This window comes from Podarcis filfolensis (genome assembly GCF_964270895.1).
Source record: "Podarcis filfolensis genome assembly, chromosome: 13".
NCBI lineage: Eukaryota > Metazoa > Chordata > Lepidosauria > Squamata > Lacertidae > Podarcis > Podarcis filfolensis.
Window position 1 is genome coordinate 50,552,482 of NC_139615.1, and position 14,654 is coordinate 50,567,135.

At 43.5% G+C, this 14,654-nt stretch overlaps 1 protein-coding gene across 2 annotated transcripts in view; it reads right to left on the bottom strand.

Moving 5' to 3' along the window:
- Positions 1 to 14,256, bottom strand: part of COL15A1 (collagen type XV alpha 1 chain) — a 126,437-nt gene extending 112,181 nt beyond the window's left edge. The window contains exons 1-2 of one of the 2 annotated variants that reach the window (XM_083582447.1): positions 13,935 to 14,256; positions 13,760 to 13,842 (exon numbers count right to left, since the gene is read on the bottom strand). In XM_083582447.1, the coding sequence (XP_083438573.1) occupies positions 13,760 to 13,842; positions 13,935 to 13,945 (94 nt within the window). In that variant the 5' untranslated portion in view covers positions 13,946 to 14,256. The remainder of the gene's footprint in view (positions 1 to 13,759; positions 13,843 to 13,934) is intronic. The other variant, XM_083582448.1, reaches the window with a different exon arrangement.
- Positions 14,257 to 14,654: the final 398 nt, after the last annotated feature.

Genomic DNA, 14,654 nt, shown 5'->3' on the forward strand with positions numbered 1-14,654 from the left:
AGGTTTGCTAATAATACAGCACAGATGTTAATGGGAAAGGATTTAAGGTCTTTGAAGAGAAAAGGGATTCATCTTATAGTGTGACACATCCTACAAATTAATACTTAACCGTCTTTTATTCTGAGCTGTGGAAGTGTATTAGCTTTGCAAGTGTGACTGTTTAGCATTGTTAAAGAAAATTCTCGGTTGAGAGACTATTCAACAGCCCAGCTCATCGAAGTACAAGTCCCCCGCAGGTCCATGCGGTCAGTAAAAGGAGGAAATTCCAGCCAAGTAATTTGGAACAAAACACCAGTCAGTAGACTTAGATCCTTTATTGTTGCGCAACAGGTTCAAACAGCAGTAAGTGAACCCAGAGCATGGGGTGACATTGACTTTTAAAACTTCTCACAATATCCCAGAAAACAGTTCATACAGCATCATTGTTGCATCATTTTTACATCACTGACATGTCACAGAAGGGGAGGAGTAGACAGGAGTTACACTAGTTCAACCTTGGACAACATGTCCAGACAAGTCCTTGGTACAAGATTAAAAGGTAAAGGTAAACGGAACCTTACCATTAAGTCCTGACACAGACGACTCTGGGGTTGCGGCGCTCATCTCGCTTTACTGGCTGAGGGAGCCGGCGTTTGTCCGGACAGTTTTTCTGGGTCATGTGGCCAGCACGACTAAGCCGCTTCTGGTGAACCAGAGCAGTGCATGGAAATGCTGTTTACCTTCCCACTGGAGTGGTACCTATTTATCTACTTCCACTTTGCCGTGCTTTCGAACTGCTAGGTTGGCAGGAGCAGGGACCGAGCAACGGGAGCTCACCCCGTTGCAGGGATTCAAACTGCCGACCTTCTGATCGGCAAGCCCAAAAGGCTCAGTGGTTTAGAGCACAGCGCCACCCACATCCCTTTTTGGTACAAGATTAGCATAGGCAAAACATGTCCAGGCACCTCTCAAGTACCCACCATACAGCTTCCTTTGCACATCCATAACCTGGGGCAAGTCCAGTGATGGGCTTTTGGAAACTAGGTAAAGGTAAAGGTACCCCTGCCCGTACGGGCCAGTCTTGACAGACTCTAGGGTTGTGCGCTCATCGCACTCTAGAGGCCGGGAGCCAGCGCTGTCCGCAGACACTTCCGGGTCACGTGGCTAGTGTGACAAAGCTGCTCCAGCGAACCGGCACCAGAGCAGCACACGGAAACGCCGTTTACCTTCCCGCTATAAAGCAGTACCTATTTATCTACTTGCACTTAAGGGTGCTTTCGAACTGCTAGGTGGGCAGGCGCTGGGACCGAGCAACGGGAGCGCACCCCGCCGCGGGGATTCGAACCGCCGACCTGACGATTGGCAAGTCCTAGGTGCTGAGGTTTTACCCACAGCACCACCCGCGTCCCTAACTGCTCAGCAATTGTCACCCTAACTAACTAACAAACAAACTAACAAACTAACAAACTGCTCAGCAATTGTCACCCCTGGGCACTTCCCTGGGTGGGGTGGGTGTACATGTGGCAGGGAAGAGTCAATTTTCCATGGGCAAAATGGCGTTGGAATGGAGGAACTTGGCAAAGGGGTTGATTTTATATGATTTATAAAGCTAGGTATCTTCCCTAAGCTGTCAAGTCAAAAGGATACATTCAGGCATAATATTTGTAGCATTTAACAACTTTAAAGATGTGTCACACCCCCGTAATTTCCATAACAGCATGTACTTGGTTTTTTGATGGAGACTGAGGCCAAAAAAACTGTCTTTCCCATTTACTCATGTTCACAGTCCAATGTTTCAGATTTGACTGTGAGGCCAAGTAATAGATCTGTCCAACATTATGTTCTCTGTTTTTATTTTATTTTAAGCTATGAGAAACTGCACATCTTAGAAGTTTACTTACTATTTCAGCACTAATCAAAACACAAAATACAACAAATCTATTGAAAAGTGGGCTTCATTTATAAACACTTAGAATGATAAGATTCAATATAATATACGGTTGTATATTCTTTAAAAAAATCCCATTATGAATTCACCTTCCTTCATCTATTAAACCCCACCCTTAACAGATAATCAACCTTCTGAATAACCACAATGTTATGATTATATCAGATAGACCAAGGAAATGGCCCTTATTTTGGATTATTTGAATTTCATTCAATATACTGAAGCTATCACTCTACATATGCTTTATGCTTTTAGGCTTTATACATGGTTTAAAACTTACTGTTGTGTTTATATTTTATAAATTTATATTTTAAAGAAGGCAATTAAAAGACATCCCAAAAGAGCACTGGAAGAAAACATGTTTTCACTGACCCCCCGAAAGGCAAACAGAAGTGGAGCCTGGTGGACCTCTTTCAAGAGAGCAGTACAATTTTGGTGCCAAAGAAGAAAAGTATTTAATGTACAGTGGTACCTCGGGTTACATACGCTTCAGGTTACATACGCTTCAGGTTACAGACTCCATTAACCCAGAAATATTGCTTCAGGTTAAGAACTTTGCTTCAGGATGAGAACAGAAATTGGGCTCCGGTGGCGCGGTGGCAGCAGGAGACCCCATTAGCTAAAGTGGTGCTTCAGGTTAAGAACAGTTTCAGATTAAGTACGGACCTCTGGAACGAATTAAGTACTTAACCCAAGGCACCACTGTACAGTAGTTCTGTTGATGGAAAAACACAGAGCAGGGTCCTCAATGATTGCTTCAGCACTGAGCAGAGTCAAGGCAAACTATCTGAGGCGCAGGTAGGAAGCCTGAACCCTCCCGGTGATGCTGGACTTCCAGCTGCCCCCAGCTCCAGCCAGCAGGATCAGTGGTCAGAGGTGGAAGGAGTCTAGCAATGTATGGAGGTACTGATAGTCAATGAAGGCAGTGTGTTTATTTATCGAAATATTTATATTTTGCTTTTTCAGATGCTCAGAGTGGTTTACAAGTCAATAATAAAAATACAATAAATGAATGCACATAAAAACCAATATGAGTTAAATCCAGTAATCAGCTGCCCGAGAAAGATTTAACCAAAAGGCAAACTAAAAAAAAAAAAAAGGCCTTCCATCCTTTCTGAAAAGGAAAGAAAGAATATGCTTTGGATTTTGCTTGTGCCTTCCAAGATCTGTCAAAATGCTCATAGCAACACTCTGCACCAAGTGAATCTTTCAGGGCATCTTTGAAGGCAGCCCCACATAAAACATTTGCTATTTTACTGCCCATTCACTCAGTTTTGAGAGGTCCCTTTGGAGCTCTTTGCAGTCTATTTTTGTTTTAACGATCCTGAAAAAAATGGTATCACAGACAAACTTGGCCACCTCACTGCTCACTCCCAACTCTAGATAGTTTATGAACAAATTAAACAGCACAGGTCCCAATACTGATCCTTAGGAGACTCCATTTATCTCTATTTGGAGAACTTCTATTTCAGGGGTAGTCAACCTTTTTATACCTACCGCCCACTAATGCATCTTTCTTGATGGTAAAATTTCCTTACCGCCCACCAGTGCTTGATGGGAGGAGGATTCAGCTTGTGCCATAGAAGCCCCTACCGCCCACCTAGAATCCCGAAACGCCCACTAGTGGGCGGTAGGGACCAGGCTGACAACCCCTGGTCTATTTAATCCTACTCTTTGCTTCCTGCAACCAATTCCTGATCCACAAGAGGACCTCTCCTCTTACTCCTTGATGGCTAAGCTTACTCAGGAGTCTTTGGTGAGGTACTTTGTCACAAGTTTTTCAAAGTCCAACTTGTTGTTGTTGTTTAGTCGTTTAGTCGTGTCCGACTCTCCGTGACCCCCTGGACCAGAGCATGCCAGGCACTCCTGTTTTCCACTGCCTCCCGCACTTTGGTCAAACTCATGCTGGTAGCTTCAAGAACACTGTCCAACCATCTCATCCTCTGTCGTCCCCTTCTCCTTGTGCCCTCCATCTTTCCCAACATCAGGGTCTTTTCCAGGGAGTCTTCTCTTCTCATGAGGTGGCCAAAGTATTGGAGCCTCAGCTTCACAATCTGTCCTTCCAGTGAGCACTCAGGGCTGATTTCCTTCAGAATGGAGAGGTTTGATCTTCTTGCAGTCCATGGGACTCTCAAGAGTCTCCTCCAGCCCCATAATTCAAAAGCATCAATTCTTCGACGATCACCCTTCTTTATGGTCCAGCTTTCACTTCCATACATCACTACTGGGAAAACCATAGGTTTAACCATACGGACCTTTGTTGGCAAGGTGATGTCTCTACTGCAGTATGCCAATTACTCTGCCTGCTTCTTAAAAGGAGTGTAGGATCCAGGGTTGGCACTCACTACCAATAGAGCTCCTATCCGGCACAATTGCAATTTTAACCTATTCTCCCTCACCCACCTGACCATGACAACCAAATCCTAAAGAAGGACTGAGATAGCTGCTCCTGTATTAAAGATATGTAGAACTTATTTTCAAATGAAAAAAAAGTGATCTCGTTTGGTACCTGTGGGTTTCATCTGTGCTCCTCAGTTAAAGCCCTAGCATCTATGTTACAGTGAGGAGAACCAGCTTTTCGGAAGACCTGGACTTAACTGTCAGGGGTCCTTTACCTTCTCTTTTTTTTTAAGAGAACTTGACCTCCAATGGCTCCTTAACTGTGTGGTAGGAAGTGGAACACAGCCACTGAAGGTAGAAGGAATGGCTCTGTGTGAGAACCGAGGAACTGCTCCGGAGTTCAAGGATTCAACTCTGGAAGTCCTTCTGTTTTCCCAGAGCCTGAACATGTCAAAGATTGTGCACATTGCCTTCCTGGGAGAGAGTCAGTTTGGCAGCTGTTGGGCTGGAGCGTCTGACTGAAAAGGCCTGGTAGTCTGTAAAGAGGTGCTTGTAGTTTCACCAAAACATTTTCACATAGGTTGAAAATTAACTTATTTTAGACTTGATGAAGGTTAGCTACTCTGTAATGCTGTGGGGGATTTTGCAACAGTCATGAAGCCTCTCAACCGACAGGTTGAGCAATGCTGATGTCATAAAGTCAAAGCAGCAGTGATGTCACAGACAGACGGAACACCAGAGATGGTGAGGAAGGCCAGACTCAAGGTTGCTAATGGAAGAAAGCAGACTGGTGTATAGGCTGAGGATCAGGGCCTGGGTGAAAGAAGTGGGAGGAGGAATGGAACAAAAAGGGAGCATTTAGGGAGGGGGCAGGTGAAGCAAGAGGCCCTACAAAAGTGGCGGAAGACAAAAAGAAGGGGCAGAGATAGGAAAGGAAGACTGGAGCAGGTCAAGGAGAAGAGAGCAAGATTGGAAATGTAAAGAAAAAGAAGGTACCTTTTATCATATGTGGTGGACCTGCCCCACGGTGAAAGACTTCTGGGAGAAGATTTATAATGAATTGGGTGAAAATGTTGAAATATACATTTATTAAGAAACCAGAGGCCTTCCTTCTTGGAATAATAGATGCTGGATTGTTTTTGTATGCCACAACAGCTGCTAGGATTTTGTTAGCTAAGAAATGGAAAACACAAGAAGCGCCAACAGTGGAGGAATGGCAGATGAAGATGATGGACTTTTGGGAGCTAGCCAACCTGACTGGAAGAGTCCGCAACCAGAAGGAGGAGGAGTACCAGGAGGAATGGATGAAATTCAAAGACTATTTAGCTAAATATGCTAAGATAACTTAAATAGAAATACTTGCAAGTACCAGATTGGCTTAGGATTTAAATATGTGATGTTATGGAATAACATGTTTAAAGTTAATATGAAAAGAAAGAAAGATGTTACTAAACTAAGTAAATTTTATGAGAAATTAGTTTTGGAAATCTGTTACAATGATATACATTGAAACTCAGCCAGGGGGATTTGAGGAAGTCACCTAACAATGTTCATAACAGTGGAGTAATTACAGTTAGGATTTGTGCGTGTTTGTTTGTTTATAAATTTGGAAAATCAATTAAAAAATTTGAAAAAAGAGAAGAAGAGAGAAAGGAAGAAGGTGGCTTCAGAAAGGAGGCTTAGAACACGGGAAAGGAGATTTTCTGGATGCCAGGATCCAAGTTTGAGGCAAGTACTCTTTTGTGAGAGAACTCCAGCAGAGATTTAAAATCACAAAATGTGCAACAAAGTAAAACATGGAAATATAGGCTTTTAGACCTTTAAAATAGACCAAGTTCCTTCCAAAACTTCCCTCTTCCCCTAGCATAGAAAAAGAACACATTTTGTGTTTTCCATATAGCATTCAGAAAAAGTTGCACAGGCAGTAAAACTTGACTTAGTTACAGTGCTGAAAGTTCCTAAATCACTGGTACAGGAACTCAAAGAGTGGCTTGTTAGAGCCATGCGGCTAAGCTGTAGCAACCAGCTTAACCTCTTCACACACTGAGCTCAGGTGGACTAAAGGGGAACAAAGACTTGATTACCTAGTTGCTCCCAAGGTGAGCTAAGCCTGGCAGGCAGCTTACTCTATGGTCTTAATCCTTTCATGCAGTAATTAGACTTAAGCATGTCGGTTATGAGAGGCTGATTATCCCACAGTAATTAAGGTAAGCAAGAGAGAAGGAAAGGGGAAATCAGTTTGAAAAGGTGTATTTAGATCAGCTTCCATAAAAAGGTAAAGGACCCCTGACAGTTAAGTCCAGTCACAGATGACTCTGGGGTTGCGACGCTCATCTCGCTTTCCAGTTTTCCATGTGCCTCACTAAATATAAAATGTTAGTTATTAGCCATGATTACTTAATCTGACTGTTAAATTGATAAATTCAAGCTAGACTTTAAAAGGCAAGAGGTTTTCCTACCACCAGCTGCCCAGAGGAGGACAGCATTTTGGTGGTTTAACTTATCCAGTTGCTTGAAAGTTTGTGGTACTGAAGCATCTACAAGTTATTTTTATTTTGATGCTCAACCTTCCACAGACAATATCCTTAGCTACCTCTACTTAGCACCTTGCAAAACCTTGCTACTGTTTTACTGTATGGCTCTCACAAGTTATCCTCATTGCCAAAACCAACACAGAACTATTGGTTGAGCTAAGTGTTACAAACCATCATAACCAACTCCACCCCCCTATTTTCCCCCACTCAGGCCTCCTCATGATGGGTAGAGTTCTTCTGAGTTTTGTCTCCTTTCCAGTTAAGAGCTCTTTATTAACCTCCCTACACATCAAACCATTTTGTATTTATTATCTCAATAACCCTTACAGCAACACCATAAAGAAGGTCAGCATGAGAGTACCGTCTATTTCAAATGTGGGAATGAGAGACTCCTGCATGCCCAAGGCCATCCACTGAGTTCACAGCTTAAGGGGTTCACCTCACCTGATTCTCTTAACTACTATGTTCTAATCCTATTTTGGGTGTGCAATTAAGCAGGCCAGGCTATCTCTATTAAGAGGCAGTTTCCAGAAACTCACAGCAAAACACGTTTAACAAAAGTGTTGATGATGAATAAAAATGCAACAAGTGTTTAGCCCAAATTAAAAAGAACATATAACTAACATTTCTATTTTCTGAATCTGACTTGCTGAGGTGCCAAGATGGCCAAAGAAGTGAAAACCTAGAAGATGCTAAGAAAAGGTTTATTAGGAAGAACTGCATGTGACTTTAACATATGAGAGTGCTGGAGGTGAAATAGTTAAACAGGTTACCCAATCAGGACCCAGGGGGGTGGAGTCAGAGGGACTATAAAACCAGCTCTGGGAGGGGCAGAAGGAGTTCGTTGGGAGTTGAGAGGTTGGTTGCAGTGGGAGTGAATTGGGATAGAGTCTGGGGGTAGGTTGAGTTAGTGTAGCGAAATAAGCTGAGTCAGGAACAGTTAGGGGCAAGTAAATATCTGAGAGGTGGTTTAGTGAGTAAGAGCAGGTAGCGGAAGTTATAGGTCTGGATAGGCACCCCATGATTGTAACTGACCAATACCGTTTATGAAACCACACGCTTGTTAAACTGCCATAAATAAACAAAAGCTTATGTTCCAATTTAACCCTGACTGGACTCGGTATTGTACCAGGTAGGGCCTGGGTGGTGGCAGCGAGGAATAAAGTGGTGGCACAGGGATCAATAGATGGTGAAACGTCTGGGGACCCTGTGTGATCGCCACACTGCATACAGTGGTACCTCTGGTTATGTACCAGTACTTAATTCATTCCGGAGGTCCGTTCTTAACCTCAAACTGTTCTTAACCTGAAGCACCACTTTAGCTAATGGGGCCTCCCGCTGCTGCCGCACGATTTCTGTTCTCATTCTGAAGCAAAGTTCTTAACCTGAAGCACTATTTCTGGGTTAGCGGAGTGTGTAACCTGAAGCGTCTGTAACCTGAAGCGTATGTAACCCGAGGTACCACTGTATGTAGAAGTTCAACGCCTATTTTTTTTCTGACAACTGGTCATGGCAGCTAAATGGACCTTACATGATAACAGGCCATGTACCTCTCTGAGCACCACTTGGTGATGGACAAACAGAAAGGGATGGTAAATGATTCTATGTTCTGCTTCCAGAAACTTCTGGCTCTGGCTCTGGCTCTTGCTTGCAGCAAAATAATGGACTACATGAACCCTTGGTCTGATCCAGCAAATCAATTCTTAGGTCAATTCTTTATGCATCCCATGTAAGTGACCCAATCTAGTCCCATATAAAATACTCAACTGCAGCCCATCACAAGGAATTATTTCATTTGTTTCATGCTTCATATTTTCACTCCTCTTTTGCAGCAGTGTGCCTTTTCTATGGCATGCAACATGCACTGAAACATTCAGCTGCCCGGGAGGCCATCTCTGTTATGATGGAGCTGACAAGGTGAGGGATTGTCATTCACTAAACACTTTCTCTTGGGCCCGCAACTCCTGGCTCAAGGAAACCATAGAACCACACCCTATCCATCACTCATCCACTTCAATAAATACAGAATTAGCAAGGTTGTCACCTGGAAAAAATGAACTATGCGAAATAGAATTTATACAGGAGGGACTAATCCCATGCTTTGGCTGACAAAAGAAAATAAACTCTTATATTCTCAGCTGTTTTAAAAATAGTCTGTAGAATATTGGGAGCAGAAACAGACCTTTAGGAAGGGTGTAGAGTAAGAACATTCTTCTATAGCAATGCTGTACAGAGTTCCATGGATTCAAAATAAAATGAATGTTGCGTTACCCTGGGCACGCAGCACGTTCCTTTTCTGAGGCCATCAGGATCTGCTAGCTAATGCATTTGAAGGATTTTTATTCCCAGTGTTTATGGCATGCCCTATAGCAGGGGTCAGCAAAATTTTCAGCAGGGGGCAGGTCCACTGTCCCTCAGACCTTGTGGGGGGCCAGATTATATTTGGGGGGGGAATGAACGAATTCCTATGCCCCACAAATAACCCAGAGAAGCATTTTAATAAAAGAGCACATTCTACTCATGTAAAAACACACTGATTCCTGGACTAGATTTAGAAGGTGATTGGACCCCGGGCCTACCCATGCCCTATAGGGTGTCTCTACCAACTGGCCAATGGGATTCTAATTTTGTTCTACAGCAGGGTTGGGAAAAGGTCAGACAAAGGATATGACCATGGCAGGAAAAGGAAGTGATGTTCCAGCACAAATCAGGGCAATCTACTCTAAAACCACCTTTGTCCTTTGCTTATTCCATAGACTTATTCTCCCTGTAAATTATCTGAACAGTGTAAGTGATGTGCATAATAGAATTGGCACAATTAAAAATTTTTTTCCGTGCAAGCGTATCTAAAAGATGGCATCTGTTACCCAATATACCAATGCTATGTGAAGCTTGGTGGACTAAAAAATACATTAGTATCCATGTTTTTGCAGAAAATTGCACAAACATTATCTTGCAGCTCAAACAATTAGCAGGATCAAGCAATACCAATACAATTTTTGTACCAGTTGTTGTGTTCATTGCGGACATTAATGTTTAGTATTTGTCTTGTGGTTGTAAGCAAATGTTTGATGCTACAGCCAGTCACAAGCTCTGCCATTTGTAAAGGTAAAGGACCCCTGACAGTTAAGTCCAGTCACGAACGACTCTGGGGTTGCGGCGCTCATCTCACTTTACTGACCAAGGGAGCCGACGTTTGTCCACAGACAGTTTTTCCGGGTCATGTGGCCAGCATGACTAAGCCGCTTCTGGTGAAACCAGAGCAGCGCACGGAAACGCCATTTACCTTCCCGCTGGAGCTGTACCTATTTATTTACTTGAACTTTGACATGCTTTCAAACTGCTAGGTTGGCAGGAGCTGGGACTGAACAACGGGAGCTCACCCCATTGTGAGGATTCGAACCGCCAACCTTCCGATTGGCAAGCCTAAGTCTCAGTGGTTTACACCACAGCGCCACCCGTGTCCCATATCTGTAAAGTTAGATGTAATGAAAAAGAAAGCACATAAACAAGAGTTCATAGGAATTATGGAACCACACAGGGAAACTAGCGAGGAGACCTTTAGCACAATAACAGAGAAGTGCAAGAAACTGGCAGATGGAGGGGATGTAGAACTTAAAGCATGTAGAGAAACCATTCAACAGTAATACCATGCCAATCATCACAACTAATCCACAAAAGAGCTCAACCAGTGGTCCATCTACAGTCCCTACCTGGATGTACTTATTACCTCACTGAATATAAAACCAACCTGCTAACAGTTTGTTGAGACTACCATCCCACACTGAAGAAAAATGCTTTAACACCCCTGTCAGCTCCATTCAGTTACTTTTCAAATCTGAAAACTTTGTGGATGAATCAGTTTAGTATGAGCTGCGAGCAAAGAGATATACCAGATAAATAACCCCATCTCTGTGCATTATTTACAACTTGAGCCTTACTGAACTATGGGAACCTGCTATTAAAATGGTCATCCTTTTAGTACTTTCCCTCCCAGTCACAGCATGCACACCTGAATAATCCTTTAACACTTTGTGTAGGATGAAGACTACTGCTGGAAGGAAGAGTGCTCCCTCCTGCAAGGCCCATTTCGACCTGGCCTAGAGGGCGGAGCCTAGACTCACCTGGAACAGCTAAAAGAGGCTCCTGGGAGGCCGGAGGGACATTGCTGGAACAACTCTTGGGTTGGGGCAACTGGCTAAAAAGTTTTAAAATGTTTTAAATGGTTCTAATTTTGGTTCCCCTGTTTCATTTTTGTCAGGTTGGTGTTGGTTAAATGTTTAGCTGGGGTTGGCAGTTCTCTTAATTTGGGTATAACTGTAAACTGTTTGTTATTATTATTATTGTTGTGGTTATTATTATTATTATTATTATTATTGGTTTTTATTGATTTATTGGTTTGTTTATTGCTTGTATAGGATATTTTGTTTTTTAATGTTTGATGTTTCGTTGTGTTTTTATATATGTTGTAAGCCACCAAGAGGGGCCAGATGGGCAGGATATAAATTTTTAAAAATATAATTATTACATTATGAAGACATGAGTGAAGTTCAACAATGAGTGAAGATAGTCGGACTGACTTAGGTTTGTTTGGTCCCGTTCCCCCCCCCCCCTGCCAACCCTAACCCTGACTTGTGTTTGTTGAGTGTCTATATAAAAAGTTCATATAGAAGTTACTGACCATTTTGGCCATGGTCCATTTGCTTTCAATGAATGATCCACTTTGCATTACAGTGGTACCTTGGTTCTCAAACACCTTGGTACTCAATTTGGAACCCAAACACTGGAAGCCTGGAAGTGTTCCAGTTTGTGGACTTTTTTCGGAAGCCAAACATGCTCCGTTCTGAGTGTTACACTGAGGTCTGTCTGTTTTTGCTATTTATTTTACGTTTTGTTTTTGTGGCTCTTTTTTTGTGACTGTGTGGAACCCAGTTCAGCTACTGATTGATTGATTGATTGATTGATTGTGTGACTGCAGTACATTGTTTATTGCTTTCATTTTATGGATCAATGGTCTCATTAAAATTCATGTTCAATTGATGTTTTAGGGGTTGTTTTTAAAAGTCTGGAACAGATTAATCCATTTTGCAGAACTTTCCATGGGAAAGTGCGCCTTGGTTTTGGAACGCTTTGGTTTTAGAACGGACTTCTGGAACAGATTACGTTTGAGAACCAAGGTACCACTGTGTATGTTTCTTTATGGTATAGGCAGACCAACCAAAAAAAAGAGTATTCGACCTTATGTCTGGTATTTAGATCAGCAAAGGCAACTTCTGTGTAAAAGGTGTGAAATTCAGCCTTAGCAGGTATAGGTGTAGAGTCCTAGAGTATTGTTCAGTGGAGAGATTGAAACTGTATATCTTTCGAGTGCTTTGCCCTGTTATTGTAAAATGGACAACAACAAAAAAAACACCATATAAAGACTGCAAATAGTAAAGTCAGCAATCTGTAGCCACAAGTTATAGACCTTTGCCTTCCGTGAATTATTTTTGTGGACACCCACACTTGCCTCCCTGAGAAGGCCCAAGTCCACAGATGACTCACATTTGCCGCTTAGTACACAACTTGTGTCGATTACTTTTGTGAAATACCTGGTTAATTAAACCTTGAATGTGACCTAATTTGGTTTGGGCTAGTCAGGGTGGCACTAAGGGATGCGGGTGGCGCTATGGGTTAAACCACAGAGCCTAGAACTTGCCGAACAGAAGGTCGGTGGTTCGAATCCCCACGACGGAGTGAGCTCCCGTTGCTCGGTCCCTGCTCCTGCCAACCTAGCAGTTCGAAAGCACGTCAAAGTGCAAGTAGATAAATAGGTACCGCTCTGCTGGGAAGGTAAACGGCGTTTCCGTGCGCTGCTCTGGTTCGCCAGAAGTGGCTTAGTCATGCTGGCCACATGATCCGGAAGCTGCACGCCGGCTCCCTTGGCCAATAATGCGAGATGAGCGCCGCAACCCCAGAGTCGGCCACTACTGGACCCAATGGTCAGGGGTCCCTTTACCTTTACTAGTCAGGGTGGTCAACCTGTGGTTCTCCAGATATTGCTGGAGCCCAATGCCCTGCCAAGGGGCGGGGATGATGGGAGGTGCAGCCCACATCTGGAGGGCCAGGGGTTTCCTAGACTTGCTCTAAGACTTAGTTCACTGCCTGTGAAATGGGAACAGTGACTTCACTTAAAAAGTTGTTGCAAGAATGGATAAGAATTGTAAAGAGCCTGTGACAGGTAGCAGTTTAATGGGAACTGGGAATAGGGAGAGCCAGATTTAAATCTTTTATCAGCAGTGAAACAGCTGGCAATGCTGAGGCAGTTTCTCTTTCTTTTTGTCCAGCCTATCTTGATTACTGTGAGGATGAAGAGAAATAACCTTCCCTCTTCTCCATATGCTTCCCTAACTAGGGAAAAGTCCAAATGATATGCACAGTAATTTTTTTAAGGTGATTAGAGAGCAAATGCAGGGCACATTCTGCCTGCCTACCCTTATTTATTTATTAGGATGACAGCCTGCCCAATCCTAAAATGCTGGGTTTGGCACACACACAGGAAATAAAATACCCATTAAGTATTTAAAACTCCACATCACCGTGCCCCTAAAGGTCACTGACACTTTGAAAAATTCCTTACACCAAAGTGTTATACCATTTCAGGCATACTTTTGGAATGTTCTGCATTCTCTGAGCCATGCAGAGCAATCCTTCCTGCTTTTCTGGCACCAGAATGAAGGTTAAAAGAGGTTTTTTTCTGTTTAGTGAGCAGTTCTGCTGTAATCCTTCAAGTGCCAGAATGAATGACAGCTGTAAGTTTCTGACATTCCAAACACTTGATAAAGTTCTCTGGCAGAAGCCCTCAGCATCCCGTTTCCAAGCCTATGCACATTTCCTGCTCACATCGCTGGTAAAAAGACAGATTTCAGAATGTCCCCTCTCCCCAGAACTTAGGGAAGGGAAAAGAGGAGGTTCTTACCTTCTATGACCTGAGCTGGTAGACCGGCAGGGAGCAATGAACCCAAAAGCAGCAGGAGCAAATTCCAGGGCACCCGGGAATGACTGGAGAAAATTGGGAAAGGAAGCCAGAGGTGAGGTGAAACAATTCAGTGCCTCCGTGTGAGGGTGGCGAGGGTGAAGGCGGTGGTTCTTACCTGGGAAGCATTTTGCAAAAGCCAGTCTTCAGCCAAGGACAGGTTCAGCTGCTTGCCTGGAGTTGGGGAAGAGAGAGGCGGCTGCTGAGCTGCTTTCTTCCCCACCAGCGCTCAGCCCAAGTGGAACAAAGGCAGCTCTCTCTCAGGCTGGCTCTCAGTGAGTCACTGCAAGCCTCCAAGCCGGGCTCCCAGCACTGAAATCCGACTCCTTCTGCTATGTTTTCCTTACAGAACCCACCATCTTCCAGCTCCTCTTCTTCCACCTCATAGCTAAGTCCAGGACCTCATGCTCCTCCTATATTTTTGTCTGTCCTCAGATTTCCCATCAAATGACAGCAATACAATCACCTCGACCCGGGAAGCTTCCTCAGCTCCTCATTCTCCCTCTGAGGGCTGCATTCCCTTTGTGGTTAACATCCTCTGAATAAAAGCAATGTTTCTTTTTAATGTTCACGGCTGTTTTGGGAAATTGCGGCAGCTCCTGTCTCAGCGGGGCTGACACAAGAGGAACTTCCACAGGGCTGGTCCCAAAAGGAATAGCAGTTTCACAAAAGAGCATTAAATCAAGTGTTTAAGTTGGGCTGACATGAGGGAGAGCTTTCCCACAGGATCAGACTCTTCATTCTCACTTGCATTTCTTGGTTTTAAGGATGCCTTCTGGTTTACTGAACATGGTCTAAAGTTGTGTATGTCAACAGGCAAATCATAAATGATTTCCTA